This window comes from Chrysochloris asiatica, unplaced genomic scaffold (genome assembly GCF_000296735.1).
Source record: "Chrysochloris asiatica unplaced genomic scaffold, ChrAsi1.0 scaffold00079, whole genome shotgun sequence".
Classification (NCBI taxonomy): Eukaryota; Metazoa; Chordata; class Mammalia; order Afrosoricida; family Chrysochloridae; genus Chrysochloris; species Chrysochloris asiatica.
Window position 1 is genome coordinate 12,407,550 of NW_006408597.1, and position 19,396 is coordinate 12,426,945.

General features: G+C 41.5%; 1 protein-coding gene across 1 annotated transcript in view; it reads right to left on the reverse strand.

The window, feature by feature from the left end:
- SLC10A1 (solute carrier family 10 (sodium/bile acid cotransporter), member 1) overlaps positions 1-19,396 on the reverse strand; it is a 67,298-nt gene that overhangs the window by 13,044 nt on the left and 34,858 nt on the right. The window contains exons 2-3 of the mRNA XM_006865617.1: positions 15,545-15,755; positions 613-791 (exon numbers count right to left, since the gene is read on the reverse strand). Coding sequence (XP_006865679.1) covers positions 613-791; positions 15,545-15,755 — 390 coding nt within the window. The remainder of the gene's footprint in view (positions 1-612; positions 792-15,544; positions 15,756-19,396) is intronic.

Sequence of the window (19,396 nt, forward strand, 5' to 3'; positions counted from 1 at the left end):
ATATTCTACAGTAATGTTATTAAGCTTTCATGGCTTTAAAATGGATGATTCTTTTTTGTTTAGGTTCCTGGGTAAGTGTTTCCTATGATTGAAAACCGGAGAAGTCTTTGAAATGTGGTACTGTTCTCTAAGGACTTGATTCCTGATGGCCCTAATGGACTCTCTCCTAAAATGGCTGCTGTGTTTGTGAACTGGATTAGACTACGGTAGAGTTCCACAGCTTCTTCAACTCTGAGTGCCACTAAGAGAGCTGTCACCTAATGGTGTCCTTGTCAGAGCCAAAATCTTGGCAGAAAAGGAAAATTAAGAACGGAAGAGGGTATTCTCGATACCTGTAAATGTCATGATGTGACTCCAGTGCTGTGAACTACAAAGGAGTCGGGCAGGAGAGGATTCTGATTAATTGCCTTTGTTGCTAGTTTTGTCTTACGTTTCTCCCCTTTTCAATATATTCCCTTCCTAGTATTTCTCACGGTCGAAAGTTCATTTTTTAATTGGTGCTTTTGAACATATTGCTAGGAAAATGTCTTAAATTCCTAGTCCTTATCCTTTTCCTGAGGTAGCAGAACCAGAATGAGGCCCATGGAAAATGGGACCTGAAGTAATACTTACTGTTCATTGAGGCGGAAGAGGACAGAGAGAATGTAGCCCATCAGGAAGCCGGTGAAAGGCATCAGGGAAGAGGTGGCCAGCAATTTTGGTGTCATGACTAGCAGGATGCTCTTGCCCACGTTGATGGCAGAAAGGATTGAGATGACTCCAGTCAACAAAAGTGCAATGATTGTCCCTCCCTGGGAATGAATACAAGAACAAAACACAAACAGAAGGGTGTGGGATAGACAGGAACATTTTAATGAATTATTTTTGATATTTGAGGTGAAAGGGAACTTTGTATTCTATCTTTTTTAGATTTCTTACTTGTAGCTAGGAAGTATCTTGTCAGAAACCTGTTTAACATTTTTATTACTGAAAACTCAGCTAAGTCAAACTCTGGACAGCAGGCTTTTAGTGATGTGTGGTGGTTCTGAAGGAATGAGACTATCTAGTTCTCCCTCAAAGTAATCTTGTAAATGAAAACTTCTCTAAGTCTCTATCTCTGTATTGTATACACACTCCTACAATACTGCCATTGCTCCAAATACCTTATAACTCATTAACGATTATTCTTAGAACCTGTCATATTGCTCAAAATACCTCCCTCATGGTATGAATTTGGCTTCTGGAAATTGCCAAAAGTAATTTGAAATGAAATTGATAAGGTGGATGATCAAGGTCATATGGTTTTAGACTAACAGTGATGTTGGTCCTTGAATGAGTGACCTGCAAATTGCAAATGAAGGAAATTCCCCAAAGGAGGTTCAGAAATGTCTTTGGATAACAATGTTGTTAAGTTGGTTCTGACACATAGTGACCCTGTATAGGATTTCCAAGGAGTGGAAGGTGAGTTTGAAACACTGACTGTGTGTTTCAAACTGACCTTAAGGTGCTTTATCCTACAGCCACACTGTATAAAAATATCATACTTCAAACTGTAAACATGTATGTTGTTGTTGTTATGTGCCGTGGAGTCGGTTCTGACTCATAGTGACCCTGTACAGGGTTTCCAAGGCTATAAATCTTTACAGGAGCAGAAAGTCTCATTTTTCTCCCATGGAACAGTTGGTAGTTTCAAATTGCTGACCTTGCGGTTCGCAGCCCAATTGGTAACCACTACACTACCAGAGCTCCTTGATAAACATGTGTATATGCACTTAAAGTTCATTGACATTGTTTCTTAGTAAATAAATATATGGCAAACTTTTCTCAAACGTACTCTGATATTTCATAACGGTTATACATGTGTGTGTATGTGTGTAGCACTGTATAATCAGCACTAGACTGCGAACCACAAGGTCGGCAGTTCAAACCCACCAGCTGCTCCTTGGAAACTAGTGGCCCAAGAGACAGCCTGGTCCAAATTCTGCCCACAAGGGTGGCCCACATAGGTTTTTGAGTGGCGAAACCAATCAGATCCTCTCATGTAGGGAGTTTGCAGAATTACAGAGAGGAAAGCAGTAACAGAGGCAAGTGTTAAAAGACAAGACTGATAACAGAAGCCACAAGTTACCAGAAGCTATGAGATAAAGGAGCATCAGTATCAGTAGCTATGGGAAAAGCATATAGAGAGTGGTTGAGTATTGACTCAATATGCAACAGTGAAACATATTATTAGAGGTGTTGTTGTTATTGACTGCCATTAAGTGGAGTCGGTTCCAACCCAATAGTGACCCGGTATAGGGTTTCCAAGGAGCAGCTGGTGAGCTTGAACCACCAACCTTGCAGTTCAAACTGACTTTGCAGTCCAGCACATTAACCTACAGCGCCACACCAGGAGTCCTTTATTATTAAAGTAGTGAGTGAACATGGCTTATGGTGAACATGGCTTCTGAATCTCATGATCAGGTTCATCAACCCTCTGACCATCAAGTCTTTGATTAAACCCTTGCATAGTTAAGTGTACATTGCCTTTCAAAATAGGCCATTCCTGAAATTTTATCTGGGCATTTCTAAATCTGATCTTTCATTAGGAATACAATTGGTTAAGCAAAGTTTGAACAGATACTTTCAGCCCTAAGTCAGTTGTTAGGGGTTGCAATGCAGAATGCATCAAGAAAAGATGGAAGGAATACACAGAGTCATTGTACCAAAAGGAAATGGTTAATGTTCAACCATTTCAAGAGGTACCATATGAACAAGAGCCAATGATACTCAGGGAGGAAGTCCAAAGTACATTGAAAGAATTGGCAAAGAACAAGGCACCAGGAATTGATGGAATAAAAATTGAAATCTTTCAAGAAAGTGAGGTGGCACAAGAAGCACTCACTCATCTCTGCCAAGAAATTTGGAAGACAACTATCTGGCTGACTGATTGGAAGAGATCAATATTTGTGCCCATTCCAAAGAGAGGTGACCCAATGAAATGCGGAAATCATCGGACAATCTCTTTGATATCTCAAGTGAGTAAAGTTTTGCTCAAGGTAATACAGAAACGGCTACAATCATACATTGACAGAGAACTTCCAGAGGTTCAAGCTGGATTCAGAAGAGGCCATGGAACAAGAGATATCATTGCTGATGTCCGGTGGATCTTGGCTGAAAGCAGAGAATACCAGAAGGATTTATTGACTATGCTTTTTTGACTACACGAAGGCTTTTGATTGTGTGGATCATGACAAGCTATGGACAACATTGAGAAGTATTCCAGAACACTTAATTGTACTTCTGAGAAATCTGTACCTGGACCAAGAAGCAGTTGTTCAAACAGAGCATGGGCACACTGAATGTTTTAAAATTGGGAAAGGTGTGCGACAAGGTTGTGTTCTTTCACCATACTTATTCAACCTGTATGCTGGTTCTATGAAGAAAAACGTGGCATCAGGATTGGAGGAAGACTCATTAACAACCTGCGATATGCCAATGATACAACTTTACTTGCTGAAAGTGAAGAGGACTTGAAACATTTACTTATGAAGATCAAAGAGCACAGCCTTTGGTATGGATTGCATCTCAATGTTAAGAAAACAAAAATTCTCATCATTGGATCAATAAACAACATTCTTATCAATGGAGAAAAGATTGAAGTTGTCAAGGACTTCATTCTTCTTGGATCAACTGTCAACACTTGCAGAAGCAGCAGTCAAGAGATCAGACGACGTATTGCATTAGGCAAATCTGCTGCACAGGAACTTTTTTTAAAGTATTGAAGAGCAGAGATGTCAGCTTGAGGATTAAAGTGTGCCTGACCCAAGCCATGGTATTTTCAATAACCTCATATGGATGTGAAAGCTGGACAGTGAATAAGGAAGATTGTAGAAGAATTGATGCCTTTGAGTTGTGTTGAAGGAGAATACTGAAAGTGCCATCCATGGACTTCCAAAAGAACCAATAGATCTGTTTTGGAAAAGGTGCAGCCAGAGTGCTCCTTTGAGGCCAAGATGGCTAAGCTTCATCTCTCATACTTTGGACATATTGTTCAGAGGGAACAGTCGCTGGAGGAGGATGTCATGTTGGGTAAGGTGGAGGGTCAGAGAAAAAGGTGAAGACCTCTAACGAGATGGATTGGCCAGGTGGCATCATCGATGGCCTCAAGTGTGGCAGCAGTAGTGAGATTGGCCCAGGATCGGACATTGTTTCGTTCTGCTGTGCATGGGGGTGGCTATGAGTCAGTTCCAACTCGATGGCACCTGACAACAACAACAACAAAAATACTTGTAAATCCTAACCATTATACCTGTGGCTAAGGAGCTCTGGTAGCATATTGATTACGAGTTGGGCTGCTAACCTCGAGGTTAGCAGTTTTAAACTACCAGCTGCAGGAGAAAGATGAGGCTTTCTGCTCCTGCAAAGATTTATAGCCTTGGAAACCCTATACAGGGTTACTATGAGTCAGAACCTACTCCAAGACACACTACCACCACCATGTACCTATGGCTATGATCCACAGGTGATTTGGAATGGGTTGTCCTTTGTTATGTTAATGAGGTAGAATTCCTGTAGGGTGTATTTTGAGTAAATCTCTTGAGATGTAAGAAAAGATTAAGCAAACAAGCAGAGAGAAATGGGGTAGGATATATGTCAAGACACAGGGAGATTTCCAAGGAACTAGAAAGCAAACAAGTTGAAGAGACAACCTTCCTTCAGAGTTGAAAGGGAAAGAATGCATTCCCTTTGCGTTGGCAAACTGAATTTGGACTCCTTCCTGGTATGGCACTGTGGGTTAATGCACTGGACTGCAAAGTTGGTTTGAACGACAAGGTTGGCAGTTCAAGCTTACCAGCTGCTCCTTGGAAACCCTATACAGGGTCACTATGAGTTGGAACTGACTCCATGACACTCAACAACACTGTAAGAAAATAAATTTCTGTTTGTTAAGGCCATCCACTTGTGATATTTTTGCTATAGCAGCACTTGAGAACTAAGACAGGAACTATTTTGATTTGAAAAGATCTAGGTAGGTTAAGTATACAATTATTTTCTTCATTTTTAAGTTTGGCACTGAGCATTATTTTATGGGAACCCATAAAAATAGGGAAACACCAGGCTTTGCATTTTTTCTTTCTTTCTTTTTTTTTTTTTTTAGCATTTTATTGTGCTTTTGGTAAAAGTTTATTTAGCAAATTAGTTTTCCCATCAATAGTTCATATAGGATGTGTTGTAATTTCCACAATGTGTCAGCCCTCTCCTCATTTTCTCTCTGGGTTCCTTGTTTCCATCCATCCAGCTTCCCTGTCTCTCTCTGCCTTCTCATCTTTGGTTTTGGGCAAATGTTGGCGTTTGGTCTTGTACAATTGATTGTTCTAAGAAGTATATCCTTCACAGACATTATAGCCTATTTTATAAGCCTGTCTCTTATTTGGCTGAGAGGTGGCCTCCAGGAGTGTCTTGAGTTTCAAGTTAGAAAGCTGTCTTAGGACAATCATCTTGGGGGCTCCTCCAGCCTCTTTCCGACCAGTAAGTCTGGTCTTTTTTTGTTTCCACATGAATTTTGTTCTACATTTTTATCCATTCTAACTGAGACCTTCAATTGTGGTCTTAGTGAGCACGGCAGGTGATGGTGGCTGGGCACCATCTAGTTCTGGTCTCAGGTTAGAGGAGGCTATGGTTCATGTAGACCACTAGTCTATTGGGCTGATAGTTCCTTGAGTCTTTGGTTTTCTTTCATCTTTGTTGCTTCAGGCAGGAAAAGATCAATAGTTACTTTTTAGATGGTCACTGGCAAACTTTGAAGTCCCCAGATGCTGTTCACCAGACTAGGATGTAGAACATCATCTTTATGAACTTTGTTTTGCCAACTAATCTAGATGTGCCCCCCAAGACTATGGTCTTTAGACTTCAAGTCCAGCAATTCACTCACAATGTCTAAGTAGTTTCTGTGAGGGTGAGTCAAAAATTACCCTCCAGTTATATTAAAATGTCCGTTCACATCCACAGCTGATAACAACATTGAGTTGTTATGTTGACAACATGAAAAGATTCTGTTGAATAGACAAGTGACAGTGGATTATGTGGAAAATATTTGCAAATCAGTCATGGTTCTGCCTTTGAAATAATCCACAGCAGACTTGGATTTGTGCGATATGGGTACTGAATAACTCATGGAAGAGCATAAACAGAAGTGTTTGGACATCTGCAAACAAAATTTAGACCAATACTCTAAGGAAGGTAAAAGTTTCTTTAAAAAACTCGTTACTGGTGATGAGACATGGATTCATCACTATGAGCCTGAGTATGGAATGGAATCATCCTTAATCACTGACCAAGAAAATGTTCAAAAGTCAACCATCAGCTAGAAATTGGATGCTTAGAGGGTTTTTGTTTTTGTTTTTGTTTTGTTTTGTTTCTTTTATTCTTAAGGACCAGTATTGAACACTATCAAGAAAAATGTTCAACAATCATTACAGTGAGATGCTCGTTGAAGAGTTGAAGCCTAAATTTTGGATTAAACTCAAGAGGACTGCTATCCAAGGGTTTTGTGATCTTGTATGACAATGCATGACCGCACTCCTCTGCCACTCTTCAAAAACTTTGTTTTGAGGTGTTAAAGCATTTTCCCTATAGTTCTGATCTTGTTCCATCTGCCTTTCACCTGTTTGGTTCCCTGAAAGCAGTCCTTCAAGGATAAAGGTTCACCTCTGGTGAAGAAATGAAGACAGTGTTAAGCCTAAAGCATTTTTTAATAAGGGAATATGAAAGCATGTTGACAGCTGGACAAAGTATATTGAAAAGCAAGGAGATTATGTAGAAAAATATATATTTGTCTTTTCTAAAAGTTGATTAAAACAAATTCTAAAGCCAGAGTATACATAATTTTTTGACTAACCTTCATATACTGTGTCCCATGTGTGCTCTATTATATAAGGAAGCTTCAAAAAGATCATGGAAAAATAAAAAGATAATGGAATTTTTCCAGAAACTTTTTGAATTCCCCTTGTATATATGCATATAATATAAGGATCTCTTGTGGCACAGTGGGTTAAGCATTGGAATGCTACCCGAAAAGTCAACAGTTCAAACTCACCAGCCTTGGAAGAAACTCACCACTCCTTGGGAGAAAGATGAAGCAGTCTGCTTCCATAAAGATTTACAGTCTCAGAAACTGTGTGGGATGGTTGTACTCTGTCTTATAGGGTGGCTATGAGTCAGAATCAACTGGAATGCAGAGGATATACAGTGTTTATAACTATATATGTAGAGATATGTTCAACCATACATATATATGTACATGGCTGCACTCCCATACGACCTTCTTCACCTATTTAACGTACATGTTTATCTATGTATCTACTCACAAAGCATAGTTTGTTACTAATGTTGTTTCAGGATTGTATATGTTACAGCATTTATTGTAGTTTTCTTTGTTTACCCCATTTGCGTATTGCCTTTATTCATAATGAACACTTGTGCAATAATCTTTTATTGTTGACTCATAGTGACCCTGTGTAGGGTTTCTGAGGAGCAGTTGGTAGATTTGAACCATTGACCTTGCAGTTAGTAGTCTAGTGTTTATCCTAGAGTGTCACACCATGACTCCTCTCTCCTTCCCCTCCTCTCTACTTCCTATCCCATATGATAGTTATTTTTCAGTGATTGACTTTTTTTCACTCAGCACAACGTCTTCCAGTTTCATTCATGTTGTAAGATGTTTCTAGGATTCATCTTTTAGCCTTTGCATCTTAAAAAAAAATTCTTTTGAATATTTTCCATTTTCTTTTCTTTTAGATTAGTTTTTCTTCATCCTTTAGGGACTCAGATTCTTACATGGGCTTTGGTGAAGGTTGTAGATTAGCACCTGCAGGCCTAATTTGGGGTGGGGTGGTCTGTGCTTTCAGTCTTCACAAGAATGGTTCTTGACCACTGATCTGTGAATGACAAAACTCACATAACAAATTAGTTTCACTTACAGTTTGGGAACTATATATGCATTGAAGACCCTCACTTTGGAAATGTCCTACATGGTTTTGGTCTCTACTACTCTACTATGATTTGAGTCCTGGTGTAGCATTGTAAGATAAACACTGGACTTCTAACTGCAAGATAAGCAGTTCAAACCCACCAGTGGCTCCTTGGAAACACTATACAGTGTCACGAAGAGTTAGAACCTACTTGACAGCACTTAACAAACAAAAAAGCATGTTTTGAATTACAAACTTCTTAATGGTCTTCAGGCACACAGTGGGCATGCTTCATGCAGTGAGTAGATTGTACATGTCCCAGGCCCTTTTTGACATGACTGTTATTTTTACTTTTCTTTGTCATCTTGGAAACAACTACCCGAGAGATTCAGCCTTTGTATCTTGGCCCCCATGTATATCTGTATTTTCACAGGAGTGATTACAGCTTGTGAATATATAAGTGAAGCTGTTGGTCTAATTATTTAAGCCAGAGGTTTTTTGTTGTTTTGTTGTTAGGTGCCATTGAGTTGGTACCAACCCATAATGACCCTATGCACAACAGCACGAAACACTGCTGGTCCTAAGCCAACCTCACAATTGTTGCTAAGTATAAGCCTATTGATGCTACCACTGCGCCAATCCATCTCGCTGGGGTTTTTCCTCCCTTTCACCAACCCTCCCCTTTACCAAACATGATATCGTTTTCCAGGGACTGGCCCTTCCTTAAAATATGTCCAAAGTATGAGAGATGAGGTCTGGCCATCCTGGCTTCTAAGGAGCACTCTGGCTGTACTTCTTCCACCACAGATCTATTTGCTCTTTTGACAGTCTATGCATTGTACTTTCAAAATTCTCCAACACCATAATTCAAGTTCTTCTACGATCTTCTTTATTCACTATCCAACTTTCACATGAATATGAGGTTATTGACATCTTTGCTCTTTAACATTTTAAAGAGGTCCTGTGCAGCAGATTTGCCCAATGCAATATGTCATCTGAGTTCTTGACTGCTGCTTTCATGAGTGTTGATGGTTGATCCAAGAAAATTGAAGTCTTAGACAGCCTCAAACTTTTTTCCATTTATATGGATGTTGTTTATTGGTCCAGTAGTGAAGATTTTTGTTTTCTTTACACTGAGGTGCAACCCATACCAAAGGCTGGTATTTTTGATCTTCATCAGTAAGTATTTTAAGTCCTCTTCACTTTAAGCAAGTAAGGTTGTATCATCTGCATATCACAGATTGTTGATGAGTCTTCCTCCAATCCTGATGCCATATTTTTCTTCAGATAACCCAGCTCTTTAGATTATTTGTTCAACATACAAACTGAGTAAGTATGGTGAAAGAATAAAACTCTGTCACACACCTGTCTTAAGTTTATACCATTTGGTGTTCCCTTGTTTCTGTTCGAACAACTGCTTCTTGGACAATGTACAGGTTCCTTATGAGCACAATTAAGTGTTCCAGAATACTCATTCTCCCCAGTGTTGTCCATAGCTTGTCATGATTCACACAAGCAAAAGCCTTTGCATAGTCAGTAATGCACAGGTAAATATTTTTCTGGTATTCTCTGCTTTCAGCCAAGATTCATCTGATGTCAGCAATGGTATCTCTCATTCCCTGTCCTCTTCTGGAAGTTGTCAATGTATGGTTGCAGCTGTTTTTGCATTATATTTAATAAAACTTTACTCACATGGGGTATAAATTATATTATCCGATGATTTCCACATTCCTTTGGGTCACCTCTCTGGAATGGGCACAAATATAGATCTTTTCCAGTCCGTTGGCTAGGTAATTGTCTTCCAAATTTCTTGTCATAGATGAGTGAGTGCCTATAGTACCACACCACTTTGTCGAAAGATTTCAATTTGTATTCCATCAATTCCTGGTATCTTGTTCTTTGCCAATGACTTCAATGCACCTTGGACTTCTTCCTTTAAGCATCACTGACTCTAGATCACATGCTACCTCTTGAAATGACTGACCATTGACCATTTCTTTTTGGTACAGTGACTCTATGTATTCCTTCCACCTTTTGATGCTTTCTGCATCATTCAGTATTTTGCCCATAGAATCCTTCAATACCATCAGTTGAGGTTTGAATTTTTTTTTCAGTTCCCTCAGCCTGAGAAATGCTGAGCTTGTTCTTCCCTTTTGGTTTTCTAACTCCAGATCTTTGCACATTTTATCATAATATTTGACTGTCTTCTTGAGCTGACCTTTGAAATTGTCTGTTCAGCTTTTGTGTCTCCTCACTTCCATTTACTTCAGCATCTCTATGCTGAAAGCAAGTCTCAGAATCTCTTCCTTTTTATTTTTTAAAGCTTTTATTGTGAATTGAGTGATAGTTTACATGGCAGAACATCAATATTTTGTTTCATTGCAATGATTACAACCCCTTCCGTGTGCCATCAGTTAATAGTATTTGCCTCTATTCCCTCTTAATAACAATAATTAAAAAATTAAGTATACCAAACACACAAGAATATATAATTGTTTAAACAACCAAAGGGCACATTTTGCAAACCAGCCCTCTGCTCGCCAGCACACAGCCTTTCTCAGAGTCTTTTTTGACATGCATTTTGGTAGTTTCCTTCTTTCTCGTCTTTTCAATGATCTTTTGCTTTCTTCCTGTATGATATTCTTGATATCATCCCACAATTCTTGTGGTCTTCAATCATTAGTGTCAAATGCAACAAATCCGTTCTTCAGGTTATCTCTAAATTCAGGTGGAATTATATTTAAGGTCATATTTTGGCTCTTGTGGACTTGTTTTCATTTTCTTCAGCTTCAGTCTGAATTTGCATATGAACAATTGATGGGCTGTTCTACAATCTGCCCCTGGCCTGGTTTTGGCTGATGATATGGAGCTTTTCCAGTGTCTTTTCCCACAGATGTAGTCAATTTGATTTCTGTGTATCCCAACTGGTGAGGTTGATATGTATAGTCCTCTTTTATCTTGTTTAAGAAAAACTGGAGGTTTTACCGTGGCCAAAGTGCTCCAAGGAACACTTGTTATTTGTGGATCATCCTCTGGATGCAGTGCCTTGCCATTGGTGCCTGTCTTTCCAGCACAGGTATTTTTTAGTCCTGGTGTGGCAATGTAGGATCAGCACTGGACTGCAAGGATCAGCAAGGTCTGCAGTTCAAACTCACCAGCAGCTCCTCAGAAACCCGATACAGGGTCACTATTAGTTGGAACTGACTCAACAACACTTAACAACAACTGCAACAACAACAACAATGCTCTCTGGAGTCCTGGTGTGGCACTATCCAGGATAAGCACTGGACTGCTAATCATGAAGTTGGCAGTTTAAACCCACAAGCTGCTCCTGGGAAACCCTATAAAGGGCTTCTAGGGATCAGAACCGACTCAATGGCACTTAACAATGACAATGCTTTCTGGAGCTCTGGTTGTGTAGTGGGCTGTTAACCACATGGTTGGCAGTTTGAATCCAGCAGCCACTCCAATGGAGACAGATAAAACTTTCTGCTCCCATAGAGATTTAGAGCCTCAGAAACCCTATATGGGCTTGCTGTGGGTTGGAATGGACTCGATGGCAAGCAACAGCAACTGGGGTCATTTTGACTCCATTTTCACTGTGACACTGAGTAGTGGAATGGGCAACACAATAGGGATGGGAGGCTGGTTGATAATGCTGGCTTTGCCAGTAACTCCTTCACACTTAAAGTCATTTTATCTGTAAGATGGGAACAGGGCAGATGATGGCTTTATCTTAAAGCCCTTTCCAGCTTTAAGATCACATTCTGCTTTTTGCATCCTCAAAAGAACATTTAAAAATAAAGTTATTCTGAGGTAAAAAGGAGGCAAATGTTCTAATGTCAGTTGTCACTAGTGGTGTGAATTTGAGGATGTGGTCTTCAGTTTTCTCATGTATAAAATGGGGCCAGTGCATTACATGACTAGTGGCCGCTTTGCATTTTCATACTTAGTGATTTTTCAAATTTTTTGTACCCCCCAAAACTATCTTGACTAAATGAAGTGGTAGAAACAAACATTATTTGCTTCCCTGATGCTGAATGGAAGAGACAGGTAGCAGAAGACAGGCCTTATCCTTCGTTCCTCTACTTTATTCTCAGGCATTGCTTTCTGAAGGGCACTGTGATAGATGCTGGGGATTCAGTAATATTTAAAAGTCCCGGTCTCAGAGTCTTGCTGCTTTCAGAACTTGCAGGTGAGTGGAGAGTAAAAATGAACAGCTAATGATGATGCAGTATGGTTAATATCATAAGGGCCAGGTGTCAGATGTGGTGGGAACAAATAGACAAGCATTCTCCCTGGCTTAGGGAGTTAGGAACAGCTTACTGGATGAAGTGCTATGTGTGCTGAGCCTTGAAGGGTGAGTAGAAGTGAGTTTAGTGAAATGTGAGTGAGGGGGCAGCTGGGAGGGGAGTGTTCCAGATATAGGGAAGGGCACTTACAAAGAAAAAAGAGCTGAGATTGGAGATCAAGAAAGTCCTGAGGAGCCATATTAAGGAGTTTAAAGTATCCTGGAGGGGAGTAAAATGATGAAGGGCTTTAAGCAACGGAGTGACACAATACAATTTATACATTACATCTCCCCTTTCAGGTTAAAACAACCAGGAAACCCAGTTAGAATGCTATTGCAGTTTTCTAATGAAAGAGGATGAATGAAAATGTTATTGTTGTGAAGGACCCTGAGCCTGATCAATGGAATGGCATTGCAACTTCCCCCAATTGGCACTGAATAGGGTCCTGCTTGAGCTTCCAGTCTCCGGAAAGCTTGGGTCTTTGTTACACCTGGAGACCCCACCCCCCCCTTTCCAGGTTTCAGGAAAATCTCCATATCTCCATACCCTGCCATTGTAAACTCACCAGAACTGTATCCAGACCACACCACCTTAAATACCCCAGTCTGTAAGTCTTGGTCTCCTTTGTGATGTAAGAGTATCCTCTCCCAGGTTTACTCTCAATAAACCTGCCTTCTGTTGAACCCAAGACTCTTTCCTTCATCTCTTTCTTTCTTTTCCTTACATGTTGTTATACACTGTTGTGTCAGTTTCAGCTCATAGTGATCCTGTCTAGGGTTTCCAAAGAGCAGCTGGTGGGTATGAACCTCTGACCTTGTGGTCCAAACCAACCTTGAGGTCCAGCTGATTGAAATGATGGAAGGTAAAATTGACAATTACTGATAGGTGGGTGTTGAGGTGGCAAGGATAGGGATTGAGTGACTTCCAGGTTTCTTTCTGGCTCAGGCAGTTGGACAGCTACAGTGCCATACACTGCGATGATTACATGAGAAGGAAATGATCTTTATTTAAGCCATACTGAGTTTTAATGTCTGAGGTATATTCAGGTAGAAAGGCCGGACAATTCATAAAATGAAGTGAGCAGAGAATTCAGGGCTAAAGATACTGCTCTGAAGTCATCTGCTTGTAGATTCTAGTGTGGACCTGACATGGACTTGGCATGGGGAGATCCTGGACAAGGGGAAGTCTGACAAGGAAAGCAGAAGTCTCAAACTGAATCTCAAGAAGTAACAGCTTTCAGCACAGGAGCTCACAAGGAAGTCTGAAAAGAACTGCCAGAGAAGTAGTAGGAAAGCAAGAAAGCCGAGCGTCATCAAATCTGAAGGAGAAGGCTTTGGAGGAGGCCATGGTCAGTTATTGTCAAACGCTACTACAGGCCAAGGAAGAATAGAAAAATGTCCATTGAATTTGTCAAGGAAGGTGGAGCCAGTGGTCATCAAGATGATGGGTGAGAGGGAGACATTAGAGATAAGAGAGGGAGTCAATGAAATAAAACTGTTGAGGGCTTGCTCATGAGAGCAGGTAGGTGAGTGTGGTGGAGATGGAACATGTTTGTGGTATGTGTGTGTTTCCTGAAGCCTGGCTAGGAAAAGGAAGAAAAAGAAGGAATAATTGGAATGGGAAGTAAGAACCAGGAAAGGACTTTTTTTTAAAGATAGAAGAGATGTGAATGCTTGTAAGTGCTGGTTGTGAAGAACCGATAAAACGATGTTTAAGAAATGGTAGCTCTGTTAGCGTAGTGGTTACGAATCGGATTGCGAACCTTAAGGTCAGCGGTTCGAAACTACCAGCAGCTCCGCGGGAGAAAGATGAGGCTTTCTACTCCCGTAAAGATTTACACCCTCGGAAACCCTGTACAGGGTCGCTATGGGTCGGAACCGACTTGACGGCACTTAACAACAACAACAACAAAGAAATGGGAGCAAGAGGGGAGAGGCCACAGGTCAAAATTGCTAGCAAGTCTCCTAGCAGCATGTCCTCAGGATGTCTAGGTACTAAGACCTTCCTGAGAATGAAGATGAAGCCCTAGTCTTGGGGTTGTGGGGGATGAACAGTGAGCCATAGGGGAGACTGACAGGGACTGAGCTCCAAGATCACAAAAGTTGGTGTGAGACCAGGGCAGCATTCTAAGCATCTGTGATCTTGGTCCTTCTGAGGCCAAGGCATAGCATGGTGTCTTGTTATGACTACAATGCTCCCAAGTGGTGTTACCCACTTCACTCTCTCTCCTGTGCCTCTTGAAATTGTGGGATCACCTAGTCTACTTCTCCTCTGGTCTCTCCCCTTCTGCCTTCTTGTCAGGCTAACCAACTTCGCTCTTCATGTTCCTCTGAACTCCTTTACTTGGCCTACCAAATCCTACCCTTTCTTTATGTTTTGACTCATTGCTTACCCCAGCCTTCACTCATCTCATCTCCTTGCATTCTGTCAATATCTGGTTGTACTTCAGTTTCTGCATATTAATTTAAACCCTTAGAGGATAGTGATTCCTCACAATGCCTAGTATAAAACTTAGCACAAGTGCTTAATACAAGTTTAATTTTATTGCCAACATAATGACTATAGCATATAGTGTGTGTAGAGTTTTTTTCTCTCCTAACATTTCTAAAGTATTTCCATTAACTTAAAACCCCGTGAAATAGATGTGTTGTTGTTTTTAAGTGCTATTGAGTCAGTTCCAACACATAGCAACCCTGTGTAAGGTTTTTGAGAAGCAGCTGGTGAGTTTAAACTGCTGACCTTGCAGTTCAAACAACTTCTCGGTCCAGTGCTTATCCTACAGTGACACCCCCAGAACTCCAAAGTAGATGTAGTAGTAGTAATAAAACCAAAAAAATGATTATGACTCATGGTGGCCCTAGTGGGACAGAATAGAATTGCCCTTAGGGTTTCTGAGACTCTAAATCTTTACTGGCGCAGACAACTTCATCTTTCTCCCATGGAGTGGTTGGTGGGTGTGAATCGCCTACCTTGTGGTTAGCAGCCAAATGTGTATGCTACAGAGCCACCAGGGCTCATAAATAGTAGAAATGTTTTTGTTGTTGTTGTTAAGTGCCGTAGAGTCAAGTTCTGACCCATAACGACCCTAAATAGGGTTTCTGAGGAGCAGCTGGTGAATTTGAACCATCGGCCTGCGGTTCAAGTGGACTTTGCAGTCCAGCACATTAACCACACCAGGACTCCAGTAGTAGTAATAGCAGTCTTAAAAACAAAACAAAACAAAATAACAATAAAAACAAGCAAGAAAGCTGACCCAGAAAAAGCCTGAGCGACCTGCTTCAAGCCCAACAGTGACATGATGGTGGATGTCCAGGTTCTTACCTTGATGACATAGCGCACATATTGTGGCCGTTTAGCATTGAGGATGATTCCTATGCTGCAAGGAATGAGGACCAGGACCAGTGAGAGCACAATGCCTCCATAGGGCACCTTGTCCTTCAGGTCCCCATCATATATTCCCATGGAGTAGATGTACAAGAGGAGGGGCATCATGCCCAGGGCAAAGAAGGTGGAGCAGGTGGTCATCACGATGCTGGTGGGGGGAGACATAGGAAGAGCAAAGAGAAATACACAGAGAAACCTCATTAGTCAGACTGTTTTGGGGTGTGTCTGCTATGTGCCAGGCACTGTGCTAAGTACTTTGCATGCATGCTCCATGTAACTGAAGTGGCACACTTCATTTCCTCTTCCCAATAGCCTTATTAAAAGGTAGGCATGTTGTTGTTGTAACTGCTGTTGAGTTGGTTCTGACTCATAGTGAACCTGTATAGGGTTTCCAAGGATCAAAATCTTTTCAGAGCAGAAAACCTCATCTTTCTCCTGTGGAGCAGATGGTGGGCTTCAACTGCTGACCTTGTGGTTATAAGTCTAGTGCTTATCCTATAGAGCCACCACACTCCTTTTTACTTATAAGGAAGCTGGGGAGTAGAAAAGTTGTGACTTGCCCACGCTCACACAGGCTGAGCCAGGATTTGAACCCAGTTCTGCCTGACTGCTTCAATCCTGTGTGCTTCAGTGTGGATGGAACCATTTTGATCACCTCTGTAACAGAAAAAGTCCCTCTGAGTACTTGCCAAATGCACGATCCATTAAAAAAAAAAAATATTTTTTTTAATTGTGAATTATGTGATAGTTTACATGGGAGAACATTAGCTTTACATTCATCTTATTGTATATTGTTACATTGCCATGATTACAATACCCTCCATGCATCTTCAACCAACCAAATGGTACACCCCACAAGCCTGCTCCCTGGTCGTCAGCACACAGCCCCTCTCCCTCTTTGGGTCTAGAGTTCCCAGCTGCTCCATCTCTCCACATCATCGTCTCTGCCTCCATCTCTGGTGTCACTGTTTCTATAGGTAGGGTCCCACACTCTGCTCTTCTCCCTTGATGGTCCCAGGACCCTCTGCTCCTGGACTGCAAAGTCAACCACTCTCCTTCTTTATTTTATTTTTAAAATTAATTATGTGATAGTTTACATGGGAGAACATTAGCTTTACATCCATCCTATTGTACATCGTTTCCTTGCCAAGTTTACAATCCCCTCCATGCCTTATCAACCAACCAAAGGATACACCCTGCAAGACTGCCCCCCGGTCATCAGCACAAAGCCCCTCTGCCTCTCTATGTCTAAAGTACCCAGCTGCTCCATCTCTCCATGTCATTGTCTCTGCCTCCATTTCTGGCATCAGTTTCTCTGGGTAGGGTCCCGCTCTCCGCTCTTCTCCTTTGATGGTCCCAGGGACCTCCACTTCTAGATTGAAAAGTTAATCACTCCCCACCTTTTGCTACAAAACATCTGCCTTTACATTTCCAACTCTCACAATCAGTCCTGATAACAATTATTCACTACTGTATCACAAAAGACCTATCTGCATCTCCTTTCATTGGCTCCGCCTAGACAGATTGGATGCTACTTAGTGGAGATTCTACCTTCCTCCGTGCCCTCTGGATCTAGGCTCCCTCTTGAAAGCTTGTAAAGCCAGTTACTTCTTGCCTTTGTAGCTCCACTCCCCCCTCCCCTCGCCCCCCCATTTTGGGCATCTAATGTCCAAGTTGCCCATCCCTGTCTACGCTGTGTACTGAGTGGGTGGAAATGATTCTTGCTGTAAGGATTTGTTCCCTCTTTTGAGCTATTGCATCCATAGGTGTAGGTCAAGTATCAGATTACTTTTTTCCCCCTCTTCTTTCTTCTTCTAGTTGAGCTCTGATCATCCAGCCATTGATGGAAGGTCAAGTGGGTATTATATGTAAGTGGGTGTTCTTGTGCTTATGACCTCTCTTCTTATCAGCTGGATGCTTCATTCTTCACTCTAGTCCTCTATGGCTATGTTACTAACTCTGGGCCCAGGAGTCTTAAGTTCACAGGAGTGTATTGAACATGGTTGGACTTAGCTCACAGCTTCACTGCATTTTTCCCTCACTTCCCTTTATTGGTGACCAACGTGGTCACCAGTCAGAGCACGTGTCTGCTCGTGTATTCCCATTGAGTCTCAGTCTTGGAAGGGCATTTGGACACTTGCCTGAGGGGACCTGGCCACTTGCCTTGATGTCTCCTGGGTGAGCAACTTACTTGTTCTTGTAGTAGTCAGTTGGACTGTGGTTATTGTTTTGTATTTTTCCTGTTGGTCTTTCTTTCAAGAAGTATCTTCTGTTCTTCTAGCTGCTCCAGGCTGGTCTGCTTGTCCTTTCCAGTGGAAATTTTCCACCTCAGAAGATTCTGGATGGGGTTCAGGATTCCACCTACGGGCATGATCCATTTTGAAGAAAGCTAACTGTGTGATCCCCTCACCATGACTATAGCCCTCTGCATCATGGAATTGCACCTGACCCATAGTTGCCAAATGCCTGGTTCAGAGCCTAGGAGATGGTTGGGGTATGTAGCTCTGTCCACTGAGATAATAAAGATGATCTCCATCACGTACAGTTTCTCTCATGGGGAGTTTGAACATGAGACCTATTGATGGAATACTTAGCCTTCAAGAGTGGGTGGTATGGAAGTGATGGTGAGACGAAAGCCAAAAACATATAAAGAGCAAGCAATGCATGGAGGTTATGGTTAGAAAGACTTTAAAAAGAAATAGTATAGTAGCAAAGCAGTAAGTATAATGGTGAAGTATGGTGGTTGTTGTTGGTGTGCCATGGAGTTGGTTCCGACTCATAGTGACCCTGTATAGGTTTCTGAGGCTGTAAATCTTTATGGGATCAGAAAGCCTCATCTTTCTTTCACAGAACGGCTAGTAGTTTCAAACTGCTGACCTTGAGGTTGGCAGCCAAATTCATAACCACACTGCTACCAGAGCTCATTAATTGTGAAGTATAAAGGACCATGGAGTCTTGGTGTGGCGCTGTGGGTTAATGTACTTGACTGCAAAGTCTGTTTGACCCACAAGGTCAGTGGTTCAAGCTTTCCAGCCACTCCTTGGAAACCCTATACAGGGTCACTATGGGTCAGAACTGACTGCATTTAACAACAACAACAACAACAACATAAAGGACATAATGGTGGGCAGTTGAGGCAGCAACAGTTGCCTAGCTGACAAGATAATGGCCTTTAGATCTGCTTTTTATTTGAAATACTATTCCAGTCCCACAAATTGATGTCTCATTTTCTTGGTTTATCTTTACATTGCTGTTGTTGTTAAGTGCCGTAGAGTTGATTCTGACCTATAGTGACTCTGTATAGGGTTTCCAAGGCACAGCTGGTGAGCTTGAACCACCGACCTTGCAGTTCAAATGACTTTGCAGTCTGACGCATTAGCCCACTGTGCCACACCATTGAGTGTGAACCTTAGAGTCTGAATACCCTCTTAGCTTTAATCTGTATATGAATTGTTATTACATTTTCCATTAGGAAATTAATGTTTGTTAGACCCATCACTTTGTAGAGAAAGAACCCCCAGAATGGTCAACTGAGAGAATGGAACTGCTAGAGCATCTCATTGGATTTGTGGACATGTACATTGATATATAGCAGAGAAACACTGTCAGATATAGTGCTGGAAAATGAGCCCCTCAGGTTGGAAGGCATTCAAAATGCAACTGGGGAAGAGCTGCCTCCTCAAAGTAGTGCTGACCTTGATGACGTGGATGGAGTAAAGCCTGTGGGCAAAAAGCCTGTGGGACTTTCATTTACTGATGGGGCACAACTCAAAATGAAGAGAAACAGCT